This window comes from Equus quagga, chromosome 18 (genome assembly GCF_021613505.1).
Source record: "Equus quagga isolate Etosha38 chromosome 18, UCLA_HA_Equagga_1.0, whole genome shotgun sequence".
Lineage (NCBI taxonomy): Eukaryota > Metazoa > Chordata > Mammalia > Perissodactyla > Equidae > Equus > Equus quagga.
In genome coordinates this window covers 2,188,590-2,215,673 of record NC_060284.1, presented here as the reverse complement: position 1 = coordinate 2,215,673, position 27,084 = coordinate 2,188,590, and the positions used below count along the sequence as shown (strand labels likewise).

Sequence of the window (27,084 nt, the reverse complement as noted above, 5' to 3'; positions counted from 1 at the left end):
TACATTTTTGTAAATCTGATAACTAAGAAATAGTATTTCATTTTAATTTACACTCTCCTTTCATTTACACTCTAATAATTTAGGGTGAGTATTTTCTTATGTTTCACTGGCCATTCAGGTTTCTATTTAAAAAGCACCTGTTCATTTTCGTGACTCATTTTTTTCTTGGTTGTTCACATTTTTCATATTAATTTGTAGTTCTTTATTATTTTGGAGACTAATCTTTTGTCTAAGATATAAATGCAGAAATGACAGATGGACAGATAAATAGATCTTCATGTAAACACACACAGATAGATATACCTACACACACACACACACACACAGAATGAGAGAACGTGTACAAAATGTTCCCTCTGGCTTGCTTTTAAATTTTTTTCATGGTGTCTTTTGTCATGTAGATATCCTTAGTTTTTATTTGGTCAATGTTCTCCTGTATGGGCTGTGTGTTTATGTTTTTTATATAAGAAGTTCTTCTCTACCCCAACATCATAACCAATAATTCATTAAAACAATACAGTCTGGCTTTGATGCATAACATAGATCTACCCTCAGCAAATGTAGTTAGCTGCTATTAATTTTATGCTTTTACTTTTCTATTCTTACCCCCCTCGTGTAACTGCCCTCCAAAAGTTGTCAGCAACTTGTCACTGAAAAATCCTACTCTGAAAAGCCTCTACTCAGGCAATTTCCTGTTCAACCTCTTCTGGGCATTAGGCACTTCATCCAACCCTTTCTTCCGAAAATCTCTGGTCTTTACAACAATACGCTATCGTGGGTTTTGTCCTATATATTGCCTATCCCTTCTCAGTTTCATTCACTGATTCTTCTTCAGTATATCCTGAAAGATGGACATTCCCCACCTATACTTTCCATCGGTGTGACCTTACCCATTGGCCTCAAATGCCACCTCTTTGAAAATAACTAACAAATCAATTCTAAACAGCCTACTTCATTCAGACTGTTCATTTCTGAACAGCCTACTTCCACCACTACATGTCCCCCCGCAAAAACCCATGCTTCCTGTAGTACACCACATTTGGTTACTGACACTGCCTATCATCCAAGATAGTACTCTTCACACTGTTACCTCCTCTCTGTCTCTCATGACCCCCAATCCAATCATTTGTCAGATGCTGTTCGTTTTACCTTAAAAACATCTCAAATCCATCCTCTCCTTTCCATTGCCACTGCCCTCTATCAGAGTCATCGTATCTTGCCCGCTAATGGACTTCCAATCATTCTTCCACTCTGCTATCAGTTATTTTTCTAAAGCATATATTTAGTTATGATTATCATGTGCTCCTTCTGGACACAATCAATGTCCTAACCAGCATGTTCTCAATACAATGATCACTGAAAATAATTAAATGAAATTTGGCATTTTGCACTCAAAAATCTAGGATAATAATAATCATTGTAGTTGAGAAGCCAGCTAGGTACCTCGCTTCTTATCTCTCTGAAAACTTAGAAAACTTGCTTGAACCAAAAATTCTGTGATGTGAAGAAGTCCAAAGCTAGCCCTGGGTTCTGCTAATTCTCTACAGCTTAAGCTCTCACGGTCCTCCCTGCTTATAGCTCTGCAATGATGTGAGCTGTCTTTTTCATTTCAGATGCCAAATTCATGATTCTAGGTACCTACACCATAAGCATCTTTGCTGTAGACATCTTTGCCACAAATATTTTTGCGACATAACTAATTGGCCGTGAGGCAAGTTTGCTGTAACAGATAAAATAAAAAATAAAAGAGGGACATTAAAAAGACATAATGAAACATGTAGTACATATCTGGACTGCAGTTAAATGTTCCATCACATGTCCAATTGTTATATTTCACCAAATCTAGGCCAGATTCTCTGCCAAATTCTGTCCTTATCATGTTCTCTACTATCAAATAGCAAATATTTTCACCAATTTCAAGAAACTTATACTCATCAGGAATCATATAACCATTTGTTTTTTGGAGGTGGTGGGAGGTAAGAGAAGGAATTTGATTCTTCTTTTGCCTCCAAATTATATATTTTTTTAAAGATTTTCTTTTTTTCCTTTTTCTCCCAAAGGCCCCAGGTACATAGTTGTGTATTTTCAGTTGTGGGTCCTTCTAGTTGTGGCATGTGGGATGCCGCCTCAGCATGGCTTGACGAGCAGTGCCATGTCTGCACCCAGGATCCAAACTGGTGAAATCCTGGGCTGCCGAAGCGGAGCGCACGAATTCAACCACTCAGCCACGGGGTCGGCCCCTGCCTCCAACTACTAATATTGCATGATAAATTTGGTAAAGACACCATTAGAGAACAAGCTGTTGTATCTAAATTAGCTAAAATATCAATAATTAATGCTCTCGAAGACTAGCTGCCTCTTTTGTATGTGCCATAGCTTGGTAAACTTTTGGTTTTGACAGGTGGGAGAGATGACTCTTCTCACCAAAGATTTGCAAACTGGTATGTTATTTTCTCGTGTGCAATCTGGCTTTACACTCTCTTATTTCACACTTCCAGTAAGTTTTATCACTGTATTTTCCATCAAGTCAATAGAAATAATCAGTTCTATCAACGAGTTATGTCATCTTTTATGGTAAAACTGCGCATGGCTAATTAGTTAAGTGGTGAAGATGTTTGCGGCAAAGAAGCTCACAGTGAAGGCACCAGACAAGCAGTCATCCCCTTTTGCTAAACAACGCCTCCTACATCAGCATTTCATGAGCTCAACTGACTTTACTGAACATCAGGGGATCTAACAAGGAAAGCTCTCAACAGATATGCGGCTTGTCATCACCCTCTGGCTCTTTCTTCTCTCTCCCTCTCGACCGTCACACCTTTTTCCTTCCCTATATCCCCACTCCTTGTCTAAAACAAAAAAGTCTTCTGTTTGGCTCATTCATATCTCCTATATCATCTATTTTTCATCTCTTGAGTTGAGGACCCCCAAGAGCCCACTACAAGGATCTGTTTAAAGTACTTCTTCCAAAAAATATCTAATACTATCCTTAAAAGGAATTCTAATAACTTTTTCTCAAATTCCTTATATCATGAATAGTATCATTTAGAATGCAAATATGTACCAGGTACACCACTAAATACCTAAGAAATAGGTATTATTAATACTTAGGGAGGTTAAATAACGCCCAAAGTAACAAATAACAAGCAAAAAGAGCCAAAATTCAAACCCACATATGTCTGAGCCCAAAGCCCATACTCTGCTGCACCTGTAAACAATTAGTGACCTAACTCTTGAGCGTAGCATTCAAGATGCTCCTCCATAATTTGATCTTTTTCAGAATTCTCCCCCACCATAGCTACACTGGACATCTGTTTCCTAAATACACACTCTAGTACCTCACTGACATTGCTTTCATCATGCCATTCCATCTACCTAAAATGCATTCCCTCTTTATGCATCAACTTCCTACTCATCCTTCAAGAATGTTGTGAGGTGTCAAAGTTAATACATATAAATTACTTAAAATACTACCTGGCATATTATAAGTACTCAATAAATGTTAGCTGTCATTATTACAAGCTATTTACAAGGTTTCAGAAAATTGCTGATAAATAATTCATCAAAATAGGTCAACCAAAAATGAATAAAAGCCTGATAATCACATACTCTCATACACATTCTCTTCCTCTCTCTAACAAACACAAACATATACATACACACACACAACACACACACTCATACACACAAAACCAAGCAAAGATGTATACTAGAAAGAATGTCAGTATTAAAGTGACACACAATCGTGGTTTAAATTTCAGCTCTGCCATTTAATATCTGTGTGACTTTGGACAAATTATTAAATTTCTCTAAAATTCTGCTTTCACACTCATAAGATAGGGATACCTGAAGCTACTCTGTAGGTTTGTTGTGAAAATTAAAGACATTTCCCAAAAAGCTTAGCATGATGCCTGACACATAGTAGGCACTCAGTAAGTGGAATAAATTATTAAAAGGAAATAGACGATAATTATTGAAAGTATAAGCATATGTGGAAATTTGGAAACATCAAATAAAGTCAGTAATTTCAGAAACTGGCGCATCCTTAAGAATTGGAAAATTTACCATTTTTAGGTTAACTAAGGTGATACTTATAATTATTATCATATATTTTAAAGTTATCAGAGAACTTGATAAAGAATATTAAGATATCAATTCAAATAATATTTACTCAGCACTCATACTATAACTATGAGGATATGATATAACAAAAGATGGCATGATCCTTATCCTCAAGGAGTTCACAAGAAACCCAAACCATATGGCAGTATATTATGTGTTATATAAAATGCAGGTTCTTAAAAGAAATATGCCAAAATAAAGGCATAAAAAGCAGAATGGCAGTTGCCAGGGGCTGGGGAAAAGGAATGAATGGAGAGTCGTTTTTTAACGGGTACAGAGTTTCAGTTCTGCAAGATGAAGAGTTCTAGAGATGAAAGGTGGTGATGGAACACAACATTACGAACGTATTTAATCCCACAGAACTGTACACTTAAAAATGATAAAGATGGTAAATTTCACGTTATGTATGTTTTACCACAATAAAAAAACTGAAAGCAAAAAAAAAGAAACATGTCAAAATTAGACTAATCTGGAAATAAGATAACGAAAACAGTTACACAATGAATTTCTACAAAAACTTTTAAATAGATTACAAAGTTAGCACTTACCTTCATATTTAAAATGGTAACATTTTCCAAGCAGTAATACAGGGGAATTTCTACTAAAATATGTCTTTGTTTTCAACACCCAACCTAAACAAGAAAAGATAAAAATAGTTTTGCAATTAAAAGATTTCAAACTAAAAGTCTAGCAGTATTTTCTTTTAATTTCAAATCATCAATTCTCAAATATGGATGTGCATTTTTTGTAAGAGTAGCAAAATATTTGGACAATGAACTGAAAATACAGGCCACTTATGCTACTTTAAAATAAACTTCAGTATTTTAACCACATTCTATCCACTTAAAGGATATGAGAGAAAATTTTAATTTGCTTTCAAACAGGTCACACTGTTGTTATGGTATGTTCTTATGGACACCCACCTCTTTTTCCCAAAGGCAACAAGTGCTACCATCTTCTTTTTTTCTTTTTTTTTTTTCCTGAGGAAGATTAGCCCTGAGCAAACATCTGCCGCCAATCCTCCTCTTTTTGCTGAGGAAGACTGGCCCTGAGCTAACACCCGTGCCCATCTTCCTCTACTTTATATGTGGGACGCCTACCACAGCATGGCTTTTGCCAAGTGGTGCCATGTCTGCATCTGGGATCCGAACCAGCGAACCACAGGATGCAGAGAAGCGGGACATGCACACTTAACCGCTGCACCACTGGGCTGGCCCCTACCATCTTCTTGTATTTCCTTCCATTTTAGCTTATTAAAAGGTTTAAAGTATTTGAAAATTTCAACAAAGTAATTTAAGGAAAAGTGCTTATGATCAAAGTGGATCTCTGAAGTCTCCCAGGGAACTCTGTTAGAACCCCATCATTTCAGCCCAGTGAGGATCTCTGAGAGGGGCATATGAAGCTTTCAGACATCTTCATCTCAGTTTTCCATTTCTCAATCCCAAATCCCCAACTTTAGTTGCAAACTCTAATTCTACCACTTTTCTTCCTACTAAACTGTCTATATCTAAAAGGTAGTAACCTTTTGGCTTTTTATGATGCCAATAACGGCTCTCAATTTCCTGGGAAAAGACTTGCCGCTTACATCCCTGAACATTTCCAAGTATATGAAATTCCTGACTGCTAATGCAGGCTTAAAGCAGCTGCTAAAATGCAGGAGCATCTAAACAGAAAGCATCTGAAACTGGGAGTCGACAGATTTCAGTTTAGTCTTAAGTAGACTATCTGCCAGTTATATCTAACAGAGTTGTTACAAAATCTAAATTTCCTAAAATACTCTAATACAAATAAATATAAAGAACAAATAAATAAAAATGTCTATTTATGACAAAGATGATGCAAGTATCTGAATTTGGTAGTGAAAAAGAAAGCATGGAAAGTCAAATGCACTCATCAGACTCTCACGAAGCTTCACCTGGGCCACTACAGTGCTCACAATGGTCCCTCTGCCCTCAGTTGTCCCACTCTGGCACACGTCTCGTCACTGCCCAATTAATCTTCCTGTGGCTCAGCTTTGGTTAGGGAACTCTTCTGCTCAAAAACCATCCTCAATGACTAATTACTTAACAGATTTATTATCAACTTAACAGTGATACTACAGACTTTCCACAATATGATAGAAATTACCTTTCCAGTCATCTTTTTCACTACCTTTCACCTATACTCAAAGTGGGCTTTGCTGTTGGCTCTTACCAGCCCATGACAAAAACGTCCTCCCCAGTATCAGCCCAGCTAAATCCTCCTCCTCCTTCTCAAACACACACTTTCAAGCCATTTTGTCCTTTTCCCATCTGGCTTGGACTCTCATCTCTGAACTCTAATGGGAAATTAGTACTTACCTAGGGCATGGAACCAGGCACCTCAGAGACATTCTCCTTTAGAAACATTATTAGTATCACACTAGACCAACATTAATCCCCAAACAGTAACAACCTCTTCCCTACAAAAGGCAGTATTTCCAAAGCAAATCCTAAGAACTTCAAATAAAAAGAAACAAGGAGGGGGCTGGCCCCATGGACGAGCGGTTAAGTTCGTGCGCTCGGCTTTGGCGGCCCAGGGTTTCACCGGTTCGGATCCTGGGTGCGGACATGGCACTGCTCATCAGGCTATGCTGAGGCAGCATCCCACATGCCACAACTAGAAGGACCCACAACTAAAAACATACAACTATGTACGAGGGGATTTTGGGGAGAAAAAGGAAAAATAAAATCTTCCAAAAAGTAAAATTAAAGAAACAAGGGGCCAGTCTGGTGGAGTAGTGGTTAACTTCACACGCTCCATTCTGGCAGCCAGGGGTTCACGGGTTCAGATGCCTGGAACAGACCTACACACTGCTCATCAAGCCATGCTGTGGCAGCATCCCACATACAAAAAGAGGAAGATAAGCACAGATGTTAGCTCAGGGCCAATCTTCCCCACACACATAAAAAGAGAAACCACCTTTAAGAAGGAACTTTTCTCTTTCCCCCTCTGCTTTACTCCCTGCCTACCCCTTACCAGTCACTGGTCCTTCCACAAGAAAAGCTGTGAATCTGACTGGTCAGAGCCTGAGGCACTGCAAGGGCCCACATTTTGCACGAGCACAGACGTATAGTGCTTTAAAGTTGAACCACCATTCATGGGGTGCTTAGTCTCTCAGTCTTCTGTCTCCTATGCAGATCCTGGCAGGCCTAACCCCTCATAACAGGCTGACTTCCTTTACGCCTCCATGAAGCTAGGTATGTAAGAGGATTCACAAGGTCCGGTCATTTTTCTCTCTTTTTCCACAGGCATGTCAAAGCTGAATCAGACCAATATGTCAACTGACTAATCCACAGAATGGTTTTTTTTCTTTTAATTATTTAGTTTTTAATTATTTAGTTTTAGTTGACCAGTTTTCATTTTATCTTATAAAAGCACTATAAGAAATGTACAACTATCTCTGCCCCCAGCTTGCTGATGCTGAACCAGGACCCTATGCTGCACAGAGAGGGAAAAATGAAGGATACAAAACCCACAGAAGCATGGGATTACAGAGCCTGGGGCATAGGAAAGAGTCATGAATATGAAGTATTATTATGAATAAGTTCTTATACATATTAAAAAATATATATTCATCAGAATTCTTCATACTCAAGAATATATTTTTATTCTGTTCTTCACTTGCCCCCGCCTTTCCACCTCTAAATCTCTGACCATAGTGGCATGGAGGTGGGAGAGAGACAAATTAAATGTTATGATTTCTAAATGAAAACTATGTAAATAACACTAAATAAGAAAAGCAAGTAAATTTGGCAAACAAGCTAGTCAATAAATTGACAGAGGACAGTGACTGTGCATGAGGGGTGAGCACTGACCAGAAGGAAGCTTGAGGGAAGTTTCCAGGGGGAGGGAAATTTTCTATACATTGATTAGATCATTAGTTTCACAAGTGTATACATGTGTCACACACTGAAAACTGCACACTTAAGATCTGTTCATTTCACTTCATGCTAATTTTCCCTCAATTAACAAAAGAAAAAGAATTTTAAGAGATGAACTAAGACAGTGTCTCAGTTATCTATTCCACTCCAAAACGTAATACTTTTCTTCTTCTATCTGACAGTTGTGTGGTTTGGCTCGGCTCAGCGGACAGCTCTCCTGCTGGTCTTGCTTGGAGTCTGTAAGGTAGTGGAAATCACATGGAGAGGCTCACTGAGACCCTGAGTTGGCTGCCCTCTTCTCTCCTTTCTTCTTCATGTGGCCTCTCCATGCGAGTTCTCCTGCGCAGTACCTAAACTAGTTACACGACAGTTCAGAGCTCCAAAACAGAGCAAGTAGAAGTTGCCTCTTCATGGCTGGGGTTAGTATTGATAAGCCTCATTTCAACTCATTCTATTGGTTAATGTGAGGTACAGGCCAGCCCAGATTCAATAAGAAAAGAGACAACACAAGATGTGATTGGACCATCTTTGGAGACCAGCTACCATAAAGAGAATGCTACCAAAAAATCTATAGTCCATTAAGTCAACAATTTGAAAATCACAAACAAGGTTGTTAAAACACGCAAACAAGGGGGCCAGCCCGGTGATGTAGTGGTTAAGTCAGTGCGCTCTGCTTCAGCGGCCCGGGGTTTGCTGGTTTGGATCCTATACACAGACCTAGACACCATTCATCAAGCCATGCTGAGGCAGCGTCCCAGATACAAAACAGAGGACGGCTGGCACAGATGTCAGCTCAGTGATAATCCGTCTTAAGCAAAAAGAGGAAGACTGGCAACAGATGTTAGCTCAGGGCCAATCTTCCTCACCAAATAAATAAATAAATAAAATACTATTAAAAAGAAAGATGCAAACAAGGCAAAAAGCATGGAAATAACAGAAGTGACAATGAATCACTGAAGGATCAGAAAGACCCAAAGAAGGATGGTTTACTCACTAATATTTTAAAAAGGTACTCAAGTTTATATATCTCATAAAGCCATGTAAATAAAGGAGAAAAAAAAGAAAGGAAAAATGAAACACTTTTTCAAGAAAGTAAGATTCAGTGTCTTTTAAATCTTAAGTGCTATGCAATTTCTAGTTCCATCTTCATCATAACATAATAATGACATTGATAAAAAATCATCTTAAATTACATTCACTGTATTAAGAGAACAGCCAGACTAGAGAGAAAGAGAGGCTGGGTTTGAATACCAGTTTCAAGACTTACCTAGATATGTGACCTTGAATATGTCACTTAATCTCAGTTTTCTAATTTGCAAAAAAAGAATATCTCAGAAAGATATGAGATTTAAGTCTCAGAAAGATATCTATCTCAGAAAGATATGAGATTTAAATGAGAAGGTATATACAATATCTACAACATACTAGTGGGTGCTCAATCAACGTTAGTCCTTCCTGGCTTCCCTGGTGAATTCTACCAAACATTCAAAGAAGACTCAACACCTATCCTTCTCAAACTTCCAAAAATTGAAGAGAAAGGGAAGCTTCCTAACTCACTCTATGAGGCCAACATTATCCTGATAGAAAAATCAGACAAGGACTGCGCAAAAAAAGAAAATTACAGGCCACTGATGAACATCAATGCAAAATCCTCAACAAAATGCTAGCAAATCGAAAACAATAATACATTAAAAGGATCATACATACACCCAGGGATGGCTCAACATCTGCAAATCAATCAACATGATGCACCACATCAACAAAATGAAGAATAAAAACCACATGATCATCTCAGCAGATGCACAGGAAGCATCTAACAAGACACAGCATCCATTTATGATAAAACTCTGAATAAAATGAGTACAGAAGAAGAGCATCTCATAATAAAGGGCATACATGACAAACCCACAGCTAATATCATACTCAACTATCCCTCTAAGAACAGGAAGCAGACAAGGCTGTCCAGTTTTGCCACTCTTATTTAACATAGCATTGGAAGTCACAGACAGAGCAATCAGGCATGAAAAAGAAACAGAAGAGATCTAAATTAGAAAGGAAGAAGTGAAACTGTCACTATTTTCAGATGACATGATTTTATATATAGAAAATCCTAAAGAATTCATAAAAACCTTTTAGAAATAATAAGTGAATACAGTAAGTTGCCAGATACAAAATCAACATACAAAAATCAGTTGTGTTTCTATACCCTAACAACAGAGTAGCAGAAAGAGAAATTAAGAATACAATCCCATTTATAATTGCAACAAAAAGAATAAAATACCTAGGAATAAATTTAAACAAAGAGGTGAAAAACCTGTACACTGAAAACTATAAAACACTGTTGAAAGAAAATGAAAAAGACACAAAGAAATAGAAAGATATTCTGTGCTCTTGGATTGGAAGAATTAACACAGTTAAAATGCCCATACTTCCTACAGCAATCTACAGATTCCATGCAATTTCTATCAAAGTTCGATTGACATTTTTCACAAAAATAGAACAGAGAATCTTAAAATTTATATGGAACAACAAAAGACCCTGACTAGCCAAAGGAATTCTGAGAAAAAAGAACAAAGCTGGAGGTATCATACTCCCTGATTTCAGAATATACTACAAACCTATAGTAAACAAAACAGCATGGTACTGGTACAAAAACAGACACACAGATCAATGGAACAGAAGTGAAAGCCCAGAAATAAACCTGCACATCTACAGACAGCTAGTTTTTGACATGGGAGCCAAGAACATACAACAGGGAAATGAAAGTCTCTTCAATAAATGTGTTGGGAAAACTGGACAGCAACATGCAAAAGAATGAACATAGACCATTATCTTACACCATGCACAAAAATTAACTGAAATGGATTAAAGACTTGAATGCGAGACCTGAAACCATAAAACTTCTAGAAGAAACCAAAGGCAGTCTACTCTTTGATAGCAGTCTTAGCAGCACATTTTCTTTTTTTTTAATTATTTTTTTTAATTGAGTTAATGATAGGTTACAATCTTGTGAAATTTCAGTTGTACATTAATGTTTGTCATTCGTGTTGTAGGTGCACCACTTCATCCTTTGTGCCCACCCCCACCCCACCTTTCCCCTGGTATCCACTAAACTGTTCTCTTAGCCCACATTTTTAAATTCCTCATATGAGTGGAGTCATACACAGATTATCCTTCTCTAGCTGGCTTATTTCACTTAACATAATTCCCTCAAGGTCCATCCATGTTATTGCAAATGGGATGATTTTGTTCTGTTTTGCAGCTTTAGCAGCACATTTTCAAGTACCATGTCTGACCAGGCAAAGGAAATGAGAAAAAATAAACAAATGGGACTACACCAAAATAAAAAGCTTCTGCACGGCAAAGGAAACTATCAACAAAACGAAAAGACAACCTAACAACTGGGAGAAGATATGTGCAATCCATATATGTCATAAGGCGTTAATATCCAAAATATATAAAGAACTCAGACATCTCAACAACAAAAAAACTAACAACCCAAATAAAAAATGGGTAAAAGATCTGAACGGACATTTTTCCAAAGAACATATACAGACAGCCAACAGGCACATGAAAAGATGTTCAACATCACTAATTACTATGGAAATGCAAATCAAAACTACAATGAGATATCACCTCGCTCCCATCAAAATGGCTATAATTAACAAGACAGGAAACAATAAGTGTTGGAGAGGATGTGTAGAGAAGGGAACCTTCATACACTGCTGGTGGGAGTGCAAACTGGTGCAGCTACTATGGAAAACAGCATGAAGTTTCCTCAGAAAATTAAGAATAGAACTACCATACGATCCAGCTATTCCACTGCTGGGTATTTATCCAAAGAACATGAAAACACGAATGCGTAAAGATACATGCACCCCTATGTTCATTGCAGCATTATTCACAATAGCCAAGACTTGGAAGCAACCTACGTGCCCATCGAGCGACAAATGGATAAAGAAGATGTGGTGTATATACACAATGGAATGCTACTCAGCCATAAGAAATGATGAAATCTTGCCATTTGCAACAACATGGATGGACCTTGAGGGTATTATGCTAGGCGAAATAAGTCAGAGGGAGAAAGTCAAATACCATATGATCTTACATAATAGACGTCATAAATAGACGACGACAACAACAAACAAACACATAGAGACAGAGATTGGATTGGTGGTTACCAGAGGCAAGGCGAGAGGGAGGAGGGCGAAAGGAGTGAGTAGGCACATGTGTGGCGATAGACGGTGATCAGTCTTTGGGTGTGAACATGACGTAATCCACACAGAAATCGAAATGTAATGACATACACCTGAAATTTATATAATGTTATAAACCAATGTGACCTCAATAAATAAAAAGGGAAAAAGAAAAAGTGTTCACCACAAAAAAAAAAGTCCTTCCTACACTGCCCATAGTACAAAAACTCTAAGGAAAACACATAAAACATTTTAGAACAATCTGCACAATAAAAATCAAACTAAAATACTACTCCATAACTTAAAGCTATTTCAGCCGCTTAGTAACCCTGAATAATCTGTTCTTCAGATAGTAGAAACCACCTTAATTTTACTCTGCCCACTTAAATATCTAGATGAGGAAAGCTACACATATGTAAATAATAGGCTAAATAACAATTCCTAGGATACTGCTCAAATGTGTTATTGAGTACTTGTATGACAATTTTCAGACCTTACAAATGAAATCTTTATCATATAACCTATTCATCAGATGAAATGGCTTAAAAAGAACATAAATCTCTATTTGCAGATGACATGCTCTTACATACAGAAAATCCTAAGGAATCCTCAAGAACAGAGCTAATAAAGGAGAACATCAAGTTTACAAGAAACAGGATCAAATTACAAAAATCAATGTATTTCTATATACTAGCAAAAAACAATCTAAAATGAAAATAAAAAACAATTCATTTTAAAATAGCATCAAAAATAATAAATACTTAGGAATAACTTTAACAAAAGAAGTGCGACACCTGTACAAGAAAACTACAAAACACGATTGAAAGAAATGAAAGACCTAAATCAATGGGAGCACACCCCATGTCCGTGGGCTGGAAGACAATACGGCAATACTCTGTGAAGATGGCGGACTCTGCAACCATCTACGGATTCAATAAAATCTGCAGAAAATCACTGCCCAATTTCTTGCAGAAATTGACAAGATGATAAAAAACTCATACGGAAATGCAAGGGCTCCAGAATAACCAAAACAATCTTGGAAAAGAAGAGCAAAGTTGGAGGAATCACACCACAATTTCAAATTTTACAAAAAGCTAAAGTAACTACGAGAGTGTGGTACTGGCCTAAGTAAGGACAGACATACAGCTAAACAGATTAGAACCGACAGTCTAGAAATAAACCCTTATATCTATGGCCAATACACTTTAGACAAGTATGTCAAGACCACTCAATGGAGAAGGGATACTCTTTTCAACGAATGGTGCCAGACAACTAGACAGCCACATACAAGGAATGCAGCTGGACACCTACCTCACAGCATATGTAAAAGTTAACTTAAAATGGATCAAAGACCTAAGTATAAGAGCTAAAACAATAAAACTCTTAAAAAGAAACAGATATAAAGCTTCATGATCTTGATTTAGGCAAGTTTCTTAAATATGACATCAAAGGCACAAGTAACCAAAGAAAAAATAGGTAAACTGGACTTCAACAAAATGTAAAAGTTTTGTGCTTCAACAGACACCACCAAGAAAGTAAAAAGACAACCCAACAATGGGAGAAAATATTTGCAAATCATATATTTGCTAAGGGATTTGTCTCTGGAATACATAAAGAACCCTTACAATAAAAAGACAACCCAATTAAAAATGTACAAAGGATCTGAACAGACATTTCTCCAAACAATTTATACAAACGGCCAATAATTACATGAAAAGATGCTTAACAGCATTATTCATCAAGGAAATGAGAATCAAACTCACAGTGAGATACTTCACACCCACTAGAATGGTTCTAATAAAAAAGATGCACAAGGGCCGGCTTGGTGAAGTAGTGGTTAAGTTTGCAGGCTCCGCTTCAGCAGCCCAGGGTTCATGTGTTCACATCCTGGGCAGGGACCTGAATACAGCTCATCAAGTCACGCTGTGGCTGCATCCCACATACGAAATAGAGGAAGACTGGCACAGTTGTTAGCTGAGGGACAAGCTTCCTCAAGCAAAAAAAGGAGGATTGGCAACAGACGTTAGCTCAGGGCCAATCTTCCTCACCAAAAAAAGAGATAGACAATAACAAGTACTGGTGAGGATGAGGAGAAATTAAAACCTTCACAACATTGCTGGTGGGAATGTAAAATGGTGCAGCCACTTTGGAAAACAGTCTGGCAGTTCCTAAAAAAGTTAAACTTAGAGTTAACATATGTTCCAGCAATTCTACTCCTAGGTATATGCCCAAGAAAAATGAAAACATACGTGCACACAATGTTCACAGCAGCACTATTCATATTAGCCAAAAAGTGGAAACAATCCAAATGCCCAACAACTGATGAAAGGGTAAAGAAAATGTGGTAGCCCCACATAATGGAATATTATTCAGCCACACAAGGGAGTGAAATACTGTTACATGCTGCAGCACGGTTAAACTCTGAAAACACTATGCTAAGTGAAAGGAGCCCGACACAAAAGGCGATGAGTTGCATGATTCCATTTACACAAAATTTCCATAACAGGCAAACCCACAGAGACAGAAAGCAGACTGGTGGTTCCCAGGGACTGGAGAGAATCGAGGAGGAATACAGAGTAGCTGCTAATGGGCACAGGGTTACTTTTTGGGGTGATAAAAATGTTCTGGAATTAGATAGTGATGATAGTTGTACAAGCCTGTAAATATACTAAAAACCACTAAATCCTACATTTTAAAAGGGTGGATTTTTTTTAATTTTATTCCTTTTTAAATTGCGGTAACATTAGTTTAGAAGAAAAGGGTAGATTTTATAGTACAGGAATTATATCTCAATTTTTTAAAAAATCAATGTGCATAATTTTCAAAATGTAATGTCATGTTATTATCAAGTTATAACTGTCTAAATAGAGAGGGGGCATGACTTCCAGTAAACTAAGAGCCAATCGTGTTTCATCTGAATTTACATTATCAAGCGGTTTTACTAAATTTTATCATTCTTTTTTTATGGATATGAACTTCTTCCTGTTGAAAGTGGTTCTGCTGAGTATTTCACCATCTTTGAAGACTTCATCTCCAATTTGTTTCTAGACTGAAGCGGGCTTCAAAGCACCATATGATCCTTATTGGATCTATTTGCAAACCAAGAGCAACTAGGTTAAAAACAAGGGTCTAACGGTACTCCTAGGAGAGTCATAGGTATGGGTGCATGAACTTTATACTGCCAGCTTTGTGCGTTCAGGGTCTGTTTTGCTTGCTTCCTGGTTTATACATGAGGTTGTCTGAAATTGAGTCTGAAAAACTGAGGTATTATCAACACCTTAATAAATTCTATCTGTTTTGGATTGTTGAAAGCAAAAAAAAGGACCACATAGTACACCTGAGTTTCTCGGCAATGTTTATGATGATATTGGGCTCTTTCTTCAGAAGATATTACCTGCATTCCTTACAGAAATATTTCATTCAAAGAGAACCTCAAGCAATTGTCAGTGACTTAGTAAGGGAGATGAGATATGTCTTCAAATATTTCTTTGAATTTATACAATTTTTGAATCATGATACTTACTATATTTCATGTTGTTCCAAGCAGATATAAATTTTGTTTTTAGCTTGTCAACTTCATCTGTTCCTGTGGCTTCCATATTCAAATTCTAAAGAAAAAGCCATCACTTGTTTGCATTCTTCTGTAGAGTTTAATCTTTTGTACTGACTTAAAGAAAAACATTAAAGAAAAATAATTAATGAGTTCATATTACATGATGTAATACCTGCTAAAGTTACTTAAGTAATTAAATACAATTTGAACCAGAAATGAGCAAACCAATTTCTCATTTTACAAAACAGAATATAATATATTCTATAAATATGTTAATTACAAAAAACATTTAATACCAAATATAAAATGATAAAAATTATCATAAAAAAAACAAACAACAATCCCACCCCAGGTATTCGCAATTAAGAACACCACATTAACTTAGTGACACAGCTCAGTTTTGTGCCTGTGAGACTACCCAAGATTCGTTTTATTTGTAATTAGAGAAGGTGACTTGAAGTCTTATAAAAAATGACTATCTTCAGAATAAAGGCTTCCTCTTAGACTGATTAAGTAACTGCTTTCGTTTAAGCCTAAGTGTTTTATTTTTTAAATTAAGGCATTTCCGGGGCTGGCCCCATAGCCGAGTGGTTAAGTTCACATGCTCCGCTTTGGCAGCCCAGGGTTTCGCAGGTTCGGATGCTGGACGCAGACCTAGCATCGTTCATCAAGCCATGCTGCGGCAGCATCTCACATACCGCAACTAGAAGGACCCACAACTAAAATATACAACGATGTACTGGGGGGCTTTAGGGAGAAGAAGGAAAAATAAAAAATAAAACATAAGAAAAAAATTAAGGCATTTCCGACATTTCCTTTCTATCTCAACGCTGCAGCATGTTTTAAAAACAGAATGGCTGAAATTTACAACAGAAAATGTCTTCTTACTTTAAAATAAGAGTAAATGTAGCTCATAAGTGTTTGTTTTGTAATTGTCTTGAGGGAAAATTGAGATGTGTGATATAATCTGAAAGAGGAACAAATTGTAACTGAAAATGCTTGAGCTAATTTTTCAATAATTCATAGACAGTTTACTTTTCAATAAAAGAATGCTACACAGAACATTACCCTTCTAGGGTTATAAATATCTACTCAAAAGTATTGATACAAGGGCCGGCCCCGTGGCCAAGTGGTTAAGTTCACGCGCTCCGCTTCGGTGGCCCAGGGTTTCGCCAGTTCAGATCCTGGGCGTGGACATGGCACCGCTCATCAGGCCATGCTGAGGAGGCATCCCACATGTCACAACTAGAAGGACTCACAACTGAAAATACACAACTATGTACCGGGGGGCTTTGGGGATAAAAAGGAAAAATAAAATCTTTAAAAAAGTATTGATACATTCATTTCTCTAACAACGGACATTACTTTTTATACGTATTAAAGGCTACTAATTACACACTATAATAGAGGCAGGAAAAAGCATGGTCCATAAGAAGAATTTAAAAAGCCAGTGTGACTACAGCAGAGAAAGTCCAAAAAAGTGGCATGAGATATGGCTGTAAGTTTAGACAGGGATGTGTAGACGATGTTAAGAATTTTGTTCTTTATCCTAGAAGTAACTTGTTTCAAATCGGTCTATCACAATCAGATTCTGGGGATTTGTTTGTTTAACTCCAACAGCAGCACAGAGAATAGAGTGAAAAGGGACAAGAGCAGATGGTGAGAGTTTACTACTGTTGTACGGGACTAGGAGAGAAAGGATAACAGCTTGGACTAAAGAAGTGGAGATGGACAGAAACGGACACATGAGGAAACATGTCACAAATTCAACAAGTCTTGGTGATAAAATGGATGTAGAAGGTGAGAAAGAGGGATATGTCAAAGATACACCCAGGATCCTGGCTTGCGAAGCTAAATAGATGGTGCCAATCATTGAAACAGCGAAGACTGGAAGAAGGGCAGGTTAGAGGCAAATGACCACGAATTTGATTTGGGCAGAATCTGAGATGCCTCTGAGAGACACAGTAAAGATCATTCATTTATCTAACCATTCGAAAAACTCTTGCCAGACACTGCTATAGGCAATGCAGACACAGCTACAAACAAAAGCAGTTAAATACTTGCTCTCCTGGAGCTTATGTTCTAGGCAGACTTACAGAGGCCAACTAGTCAGCTGGATACACAGATCTGGACCTCAAAGGTGAGGTCTGGGCTAGAGCTATTAATTTGAGAACTGCTGATGTACAAATGAAAATTAGAGCTCCAAACATGTTCCTCAAGGACTCTGTCTCGCTCATGTTTGCACCTCCAGCCTAGAGGATGACATTCAAGGACCTTCATGGAATTACAGCTGCCCACTTATTCAGCTTCCTCTCTTGCCGCTCCCTCCCATGCACCATATACTGAAGTCCTTTTTAATATCAATATTAAAGCTTCCTAAAGTTGACATGGTATCTGGTGCCTCAGTGCCTTTGCAGGTACTGTTCCCTTTACCTACAACATCTTCCTGCTCACCCTCACTTTTTAACTACCTTATTATCATGAGTCTCTAAGACCCAGCTTAAGTTTCACCTCCTTTGCTAAGATTGCTAAGTTGTCCACCCTCCTCCAGACCTCAAACTGAGACAGATGCCTCTCGTCTTAGCTCTCATAGGATCCTATGTCTTCCTCTATCACAGCACTCATCATACTGTATCGTAATTACTGGTTTCTTACCTGTCTCTTACAGCAGAAGTAAACTTTCTGAGTGTCCTTAAATTCTGCTTGGCACGCGATTGGTTCTCAAAATGTGTTTATTAACTGAATAAGTAAATTGACAAATTAATGAAATACAGGTATAACACTAATAGCACTTTTACCAGCTTTAATGAGAATTTTTTTTAATTGACAACTAGAATAAAGGAAAGAAAAATTTTCCTCCAGAAAACTGCATAATTTAACAAAATCTGAAAAAGCAAGAAGGAGAAAGGTTTATAAAATGTGTGAATTATATACAATACATCCACATGATGGGTTTGTGAAAATGGAAGAATGCAGAATCTAAAACTTTATGTATCATATGACACTGGCTGGGGAGGCAGGAGGGGAGGGTAAAAGAAGTAGACCAAAATATTGACAATAGTTTCCCTGGATATAAAATTGTGTGTGGTTATTTTTATGTCACAGTTGTCCACCTTTTCCAAACCTTATACAAAGAATGTAATTTTTAGAATTTAAAAAGTTTATTTTTAAAAAACCACAAACCATGAATCTTCTAAATTCAAAATGTTTAAAATGAGAAAATGTACATGCATCTATTTGCCTCCTAAGGCAGAAAGAAAGTAGGCCACAGGGAAGACTTTGGCTCAAACAGTTCTGAACACCAGCTACCAGGAACATTCTAGACAATCCTTAGCAAGAGTGTGAAAATCAAGATGCCTTAAAGTGGGTGGGAAAAAATGAAGACAAAGTGAGACATTTTGTATGGGGAAAGCCTGTATATTAAATAATGATAGATAAACAAACAAACAACAATTATAAAATTCTGTGATAGAGACAGAAATTAATGAGACAAACACTCTAACCTCAAGGAACTTAAAGTAAAATAAATTATTAAATTGTTCTTTTATTATTTTTACTCAAAACTTCCACCTGTTACAGACTATTTACTCAGGATAACTTTACCCTCAAACTTGAAACATGATATGTTTTGGACCTTAACTATTCTATAGGAATATTTTTATTGTCATTGTCATATAGAGTAGATAAGAACAATAAAATTATTATCATAAGGTCAAACTAGTTAAGCTGTTGCTACTTTAATAATTGAGTATAGTTACTTGACATATAATTAAAATTGAATTCCAATCTTCTATAAAGACAGAAACCCTCTTTATTTCTACAACAAAAATTTAAATGGCTGTTTCTAAAAATCCTAATTTTAGAGCAGAGATGATTTTGAAAAGTGATCCCTTGAACCACGTTTGAAAGTATTATAAATCAAAACACTTTAAAAAGGAATAACCAAAAACTCCTAATGAGGAGAAGATTTACCTTACTGCATATTAAAACACATTATAAAACTACACTAATTAAAGTCTAGTAATCCTTAAATTTATTACTCTTATTAGCAAAGGATGACACTGAATAAAACATAATAAGGAGTACAGAAATAAATCCAAGCATATTTGAGAATTTAGTACCTGATATGAGAGATATTTCACATCCATGAGAAAGATGACTCTTTTAACAAATAGTGCTAGAATAATAAGCTAGCCAGTTTAAAAAATAAAGCTACCTCACATATCATGAATTCTAGACGAATCAAGAGTTAAACAGAAACACACAGCATGTGTGCACATAACACAAAGAAGTACTGATTAAAATATTTTTAACAATCTTGTAAAAAAAGGCCTTTCTAAGCATGGTATGCAAAACTAGAAAACAGAAAGGAAAATGTAATTACATAAAAATGAAAACCTCTACATAGGAAGAGTAAAAAGAGTATTAACAAGGTCAAGTTATAATTCATCAACTAGGAAAAACATTCAATATCTATTATATAGACAGAATGATAACATCCTTAATACACAAAAGAACTCCTATAAATCAATAAAGAAAAAAACCACCCAAATGGAAAAAAGACAGGCATTCAAAAAGAAAAAGAACAATAAACATACGAAAGTATTTTCAACCTTACTAGATCAAAGTAATCCACATTAAAGGAATTTCATTTTTTAAATCATCACAAGAGTTGAAATTGGCAAGCCTGAGGAAAAAAGCATTTTACATAATTATTCTTCAAAAAAACTCCTTGAGGGCAGAGAATGTGTCTCGTTCACTACCATATCCTCACATGTAGCATACCAGAGTCCTAACAAGACACAAATATCTGCTAATGAATAAATTATGGTACATACGTATTATAATGATAGAGATCTATATTTACCACCATAAAAAGATACCCAGGAGCATCAAAATATGTGAGGAAAAACTGGTAAAACCGCAAGGAGAAATAGATGAATCCACTCTTATAGTTGGAGACTTTAACATCCCTCTATCAGAAATGGACAGATCCAGCAGGCAGACAATCAGTAAAGACACAGTTGAACTCAACAGCACCATCAATCAACTGGATATAATAGACATCTACAGGCTACTTCACCCAACAACAGCAGATTACACATTCTTCTCAAGTCCACATGGAATGTTCAAAGACAGACCACGTTCTGGGCCATAACACACCCCTTAACAAATTTAAAAGAACAGAAATCATACAGGGGCTGGCCTCATGGCCGAGCGGTTAAGTTTGTGTGCTCCACTTCAGCAGCCCAGGGTTTCGCCAGTTTGGATCCTGGGTGTGGACATGGTGCTGATCATCAAGCCATGTTGAGGGGGCATCCCACACAGCACAGACAGAAGGACCTACAACTAGAATATACAACTATGTACTGGGGGGCTCTGGGGAGAAGAAGAAGAAGAAGTAGAAAAAAAAAGAATAAAGATTGGCAACAGATGTTAGCTCAAGTGCCAATCTTTAAAAAAAAAAGAAAAAGAAAAGAAAAATGTTTGCTCTCACCACAATGGAATTAAACTAGAAATCAATAATAAAAAAGATAGCTGGAAAATTCCAAAATACTTGGAGATAAACAACATATCTCTAAATAACAGGACAAAGAAAAAAATCTCACAAGAAATTTTAAAGTATTTTGAACTAAGGAAAATTAAAATATAACATCAAAACTGTGGAATACAACAAAGCCAGTGCTTGCAAGGAAATTTATAGCATTGAATGTATACAGTGGAAAAAAAAGAAAGACCTAAAATCAATAATCTAAAGTTCCACCTCAGGAAACTAGAAAAAGAAGAGCAAATTAAATCTAAAGTAAGCCAAAAAAAAAAAGGAATAATAAAAATTAGGGCAGAAAGAAAGAAATCAATGGAGAACAATCAACAAAACTAAAAGTCACTTCTTTGAAAAGATCAAAAAAAATCTATAAGACTCCGGCCAGGCTAACTAAGAAAAAAGAGAGAAGACACAATTTACCAATATCAGAAATGATAGAGGGGACATCACTACAGGTCCCATGGACGTTAAAAGGACAATAAAGGAATACTATGAACAACTCTATACTCACAAATTTATCTGACAACCTAGATGAATTGAACCAATAATTAATAACCTTCCAAAGCAGATAGCACCAAGCCCAGATGGCTTTCACTGGTGAAGTCTACCAAATATTTAAAGAAAAGATTATACCAACTCTCTACAATGTCATCCAGAAGACAGCAGCAAAGCGAATACTTCCTAACTCATTGTATGAGGCTAGCTTTACCCTAATACCAAACCAGACAAAGACATTACAGGAAAAGGAAACTACTGACCCGTATCTCTCATAAACATACATGCAAAAATACTCAACAAAATATTAGCAAATCGAATTCAACAATGTATATAAAGAATTATATACCACAACCGAGTGGGATTTATCCCAGATATGCAAGGCTGGCTCAACATTAGAAAATAAATTAATGTAATCTATCATATCAAAATGCTAAAGAAGAAAAATTACATGATCATATCAATAGATGCAGAAAAGCATTTAACAAAATCCAACACCCATTCATTGTAAAATCTCTGAGCAAACTAAGAACAGAGGGAAACCACCTCAATTTGATTAAAAAAATCTTTAATGGGGCCAGCCCCATGGCCAAGTGGTTGACTTTGCACACTCTTCTTCGGTGGCACAGGGTTTCACCAGCTTGGATCCTGGGCGCGGACATGCACCGCTCATCAGGCCATGCTGAGGCGGCATCCCACATGCCACAACTAGAAGGACCCACAACTAAAAACACACAACTATGTACCAAGGGGCTTTGGGGAGAAAAAGGAAAAATAAAATCTTTAAATAAAAAAATCTTCAAAAACTCTACAGCTAACATCATACTTAATGTTGAAAAACTAGAAGCTTTCCCCAACTAAGATCAAGAACAAGGCATGAATGTCCTCTCTTGCCACTGTTTTTCAACATTGTACATGAAGTCCTAGATAATGCAATAAGACAAGAAAAGGAAATAAAAGGTATATAGATTGGGAAAAAATAAAATTGTCTGTCTTCACAAATGATATGATTATCTATGGAAGAACCAACAAACAAATGCATAGAACTAATAGGTGATTACAGCAAGGTTGTAGGATACCAGATTAATGTACAAAAGTCAATCACTTTCCTATATACCAGCAATGAACAAGTGGGAATTGAAATTAAAAACACATTTCCAGGAGGTGACATCAGCATCATGGCAGAGTGAGCTCTTCCCTTAGACTCTCTCCCTTAAGATACAACAAAAAGGACATTCAGAACCAACAGAGGACATTCACACAACAGAAAAGACATCTGAGAGACCCACGCAGCTGTATGTCTGAAGGCGGAGGTGCTGGATGCCCTAGGAGGAAGAGGAAGGAGGTAAGGGGATCTCCTCTCCCTTCCTGCAGAAACCCAGGGTATGAGACCACATGCAGCTCTGAGAAAAGAGGGGGGAGGGTCGGAGCTCCACAAGAACACCTTCTCTCTCCAAGTTCCCTCACAGCCTGAAGGAAAGACCCACACAGAGGTGGCTAAACAGGTATCTTCATCAAGCCAGCATCCCAGGAGAGCAGATACTGAGGGCAGAGTGAGAACGCCCCAAGCATCATGCACGTAAAAGGAAGTGCCCCTCCCCCTGCCCAGTGCTCCAGCTCAGTCAGTCAGCGAGAGCTCCCATGCATACGTTAGAAAAGCAGCAGCTGTGAGCAAGCATGCCGGAAATCACAGAAGGACCCTGTCAGAACAGATTCTAAGGACAGGCACAGACACCAGAGATTGCAGTGGGCTGAAAATATACAGCTCCTGACTCCCTCCCACAGTGGCAGCAGGTAGACTCTGCAACCAAATACCATCACTATGCAAAGGCACAAACCCACACCATCAACGTATGAAGAAATATATTAATACTCCAGACCAGAAGGAAAATGACACACCCAGAAATCAATCTTAAAGGCACAGAAATTTACAATCTAAATGACAGAGAATTCAAAATCCATCATAACAAAACCTAATCAGTTAAAAGAAAATACAGATAGACAGTTCAATGAAATCAGGAACAAAATTAACGAACAGAGGGAATTCTTCACAAAAGGGATTTAAACTATAAAGAAAAACCAATGAGAAATGTTGGAGATGAAAAACACAATGAGTGAGATAAAGAAAAATCTAGACTCTGTAACAACAGAGCTGACATTACGGAGGACAGACTCAGCAGTGTGGAGGACAGGAGTATAGAAATGTTTGGGATGGAGGAGAAGAGACAACCAAGAATAGAAGGAAATAAAGAAATTCTCCAAGAAATACCTACTTAATTAGGAAATGCAACATAAAAAATGATAGGTATTTCAGAAGAAGAATGGAGCAAAAAGCTTGTTAGAAGAATTAATAGCCGAGAACTTCCCAAACCTGGGGAAGGAGCTGGAAGCACAAGTAAAAGAAGATAACAGAACTCCTAATTATATCAATGTAAAAACACCTTCTCCAAGGCATACAGAAGTAAAACTGGCAAAAGTTAATGACAAAGAAAAAATACTAAGAGCAGCAAGGCAGAAGAAAAATAACCTACAAAGGAACCCCTATGGGGCGTTTAGCAGATTTCTCAGCAGAAACCTTCCAAGCTAGGAGAAAGAGGAATGATATATTCAAAACTCTGAAAGACAAGCATTTTCAGGCAAGAATACTCTACCCAGTGAAAATATCCTTCAGAGATGATGGAGAAATAAGAACTTTCCCAGATAAACGAAAGCTGAGGGAGCTCACTGCCACAAGACCTCCACTAAAAGAAATGTTCGAGAAGGCCCTCACACCTGAAAAAAAGAGTTTACAAAGCCTTGAGCAAGGAGATAAACAGGCAGACAAGATCAGAAAATTGCAGCTCTCTATCAGAACAGGTGAGCAAACAATTATAACATTAAAGATAAAAGGAAGGAAAATATCAAAAATAAACATAATCTTGTCATTTTAACCAGAAACTCACAACACAAGACAGAATAAGTTGTGACAACAGTAACTTAGAGGGGAAGAGAAAGGGATGGAATTGGCTTAGACTAAGGAAATAAGAGGCTATCAGAGGGGCCAGCCCATTGCCGAGTGGCTAAGCTCACGTACCCCACTTCGGCAGCCCAGGGTTTCACAGGTTCAGATCCTGGGTGCAGACCTAGCGCTGCTCATCAAGCCATGCTGAGGTGTCGTCCCACATATCAGAACTAGAAGGACCTACAACTAGAATACACAACTATGTACTGGGAGCTTTGGGGAGAAGAAGAAAAAGAAAAGATTGGCAACAGATTTTACCTCAGGGCCAATCTAAAGAAAAAAAGAGGCTATCAGAAAATGGACTATCTCATCTACAAGATTTTTTACAGAAACCTCATGGTAACAACTAAACAAATAGTCAGAACAGGGACACAAATGACAAATAAGGAGAAAACTGAGAAAACCATCATAGAGAACTACCAAACTGAATTGGTAGTCTGAAATGTATGGAACAAGAAACAAGGGAAATACAGAACAACTGGGAAACGAATGATAAAGTGGCAGCATTAAGCCCTCATATATCAAAAATCACTCTAAATGTAAATGGATTGAATTCTCCAATCAAAAGACACAGAGTGGAGGGATAATTTAAAAAACAAGACCCAATAATATGCTTCCTCCAGGAAACACATCTCAGCTCCAATGACAAACATAGGCTCAGAGTGAAGGGAAGGAAGACAATACTCCAAGCTAAGGGTGAACAAGAGACAGCAGGTGTTACCATACTTATATCAGACAGAGTAGACTTCAAGGTAAAACAGGCAATGAGAGACAAAGAGGGGCAGTATATAATGATAAAAGGGACACTCCACCAAGAAGACATAACACTTACAAATATTTATGCACCCAACACAGGAGCAGCAAAGTACATAAACTATTAACAAACCTAAAAGGAGATATTAACAACAACACAATAATAGTAGGGGACCTCAACACCCCACTTACATCAATGGATAGCTCATCCAGACAGAAAGTCATCAAGGCAATAGTGGATTTAAGTGAAAAACCAGGCCAGATGGACTTTATAAATACATATGGACTTTATAGATACATATTGAACCAGGAACGCAGGGATGGTTCAACATCCACAAACCAATCAATGTGATACATTACATTAACAAAATGAGGGATAAAAACCACATGATCATCTCAATAGATACAGAGAAAGCATGTGACAAGACCCAACATCCATTTATGATAAAAACTCTCAATAAAATGTGTATAGAAGGAAAGTACCTCAACATAATAAAGACCATGTATGACAAACCCACAGCCAACATCATACTCAATGGGGAAAAACTGAAAGCCAGGAAAGAGACAAGGGTGCCCACTCTCACAACTCCTATTCAATATAGTCCTGGAGGTTTTGGCCAGAGCAATTAGGCAAGAAAAAGAAATAAAAGGAATCCAAATAGGCAATGAAGAAGTGAAACTCACTGTTTGCAGATGACATGATTTTATACACAGAAAACCCTGAAGAATCCATTGGAAAACCACCAGAAATAATCAACAACCACAGCAAAGTTCCAGTGTACAAAATCAACTTACAAAAATCATTTGCATTTCTATACTCTAATGACGAACTAACAGAAAGAGAACTCAAGAATACAATCCCACTTATAATCGCAACAAAAAGAATAAAATACCTAGGAATAAATTTAACCAAGGAGGCTAAAGACCAATACAATGAAAACTATAAGACATTACTGAAAGAAAATGATGATGACATAAAGAAATGAAACAATATTCCATGCACGTGGATTAATAAAGTTTATTAATTACAAAAAAAATAGCTATCCAGGGCATAGAGTGAGAAAAAAAGAGAACAGCATGAATACAATTTATGCATCTATACACCTACATATTATGTACATATATACATACGCCCCTACACACACATATACAATACATGCATAAAAGAATGCCTAGAAGTCCATAATGTTAAAAGTGGAAATCTCTAAGTGATGAAATGTCATTTTTACTTTCTTTTTTCTACTTCTCTTTATTATTTAAATGGTTTATTTACACAGAGCCTCTTTTAAAATAACACAATCATTCAAAAATAAATGGCTCAAATGAAAAATTTAATACATAAAATTACAAATGTGCCCACGTTATGTTAAATGCTAACGAAACAGTTCAAACTGGTCAACTAGGAAATTTACAGAGAAGACATTCTATTATAAAATTCCTCAACAGCCTATAAGCAAGATCAAAACACTGAGACAACATGCTTTTTCCTTTTGAAGATACACAACTTGATTCTTGTGGTT

At 37.1% G+C, this 27,084-nt stretch overlaps 1 protein-coding gene across 12 annotated transcripts in view; it reads right to left on the bottom strand.

Annotated features, from left to right (window-relative positions):
• Positions 1-27,084, bottom strand: part of ATG4C (autophagy related 4C cysteine peptidase) — a 154,665-nt gene that overhangs the window by 115,493 nt on the left and 12,088 nt on the right. For 8 of the 12 annotated variants that reach the window (XR_006886024.1, XR_006886025.1, XM_046645495.1 and 5 more), the window contains exon 2: positions 4,668-4,751. The exons of 1 other annotated variant lie outside the window; for it this stretch is intronic. Coding sequence is in view for 9 of the 11 variants with exons in the window: in XM_046645495.1 (XP_046501451.1) it covers positions 4,668-4,751 (84 nt within the window). In the remaining 2 variants the exon portion in view is untranslated. Of the gene's footprint in view, positions 1-4,667; positions 4,752-15,740; positions 15,885-18,425; positions 18,510-27,084 lie in introns of all 12 variants that reach the window. 3 more of the 12 variants (XM_046645498.1, XM_046645501.1, XM_046645499.1) reach the window with 2 other exon arrangements.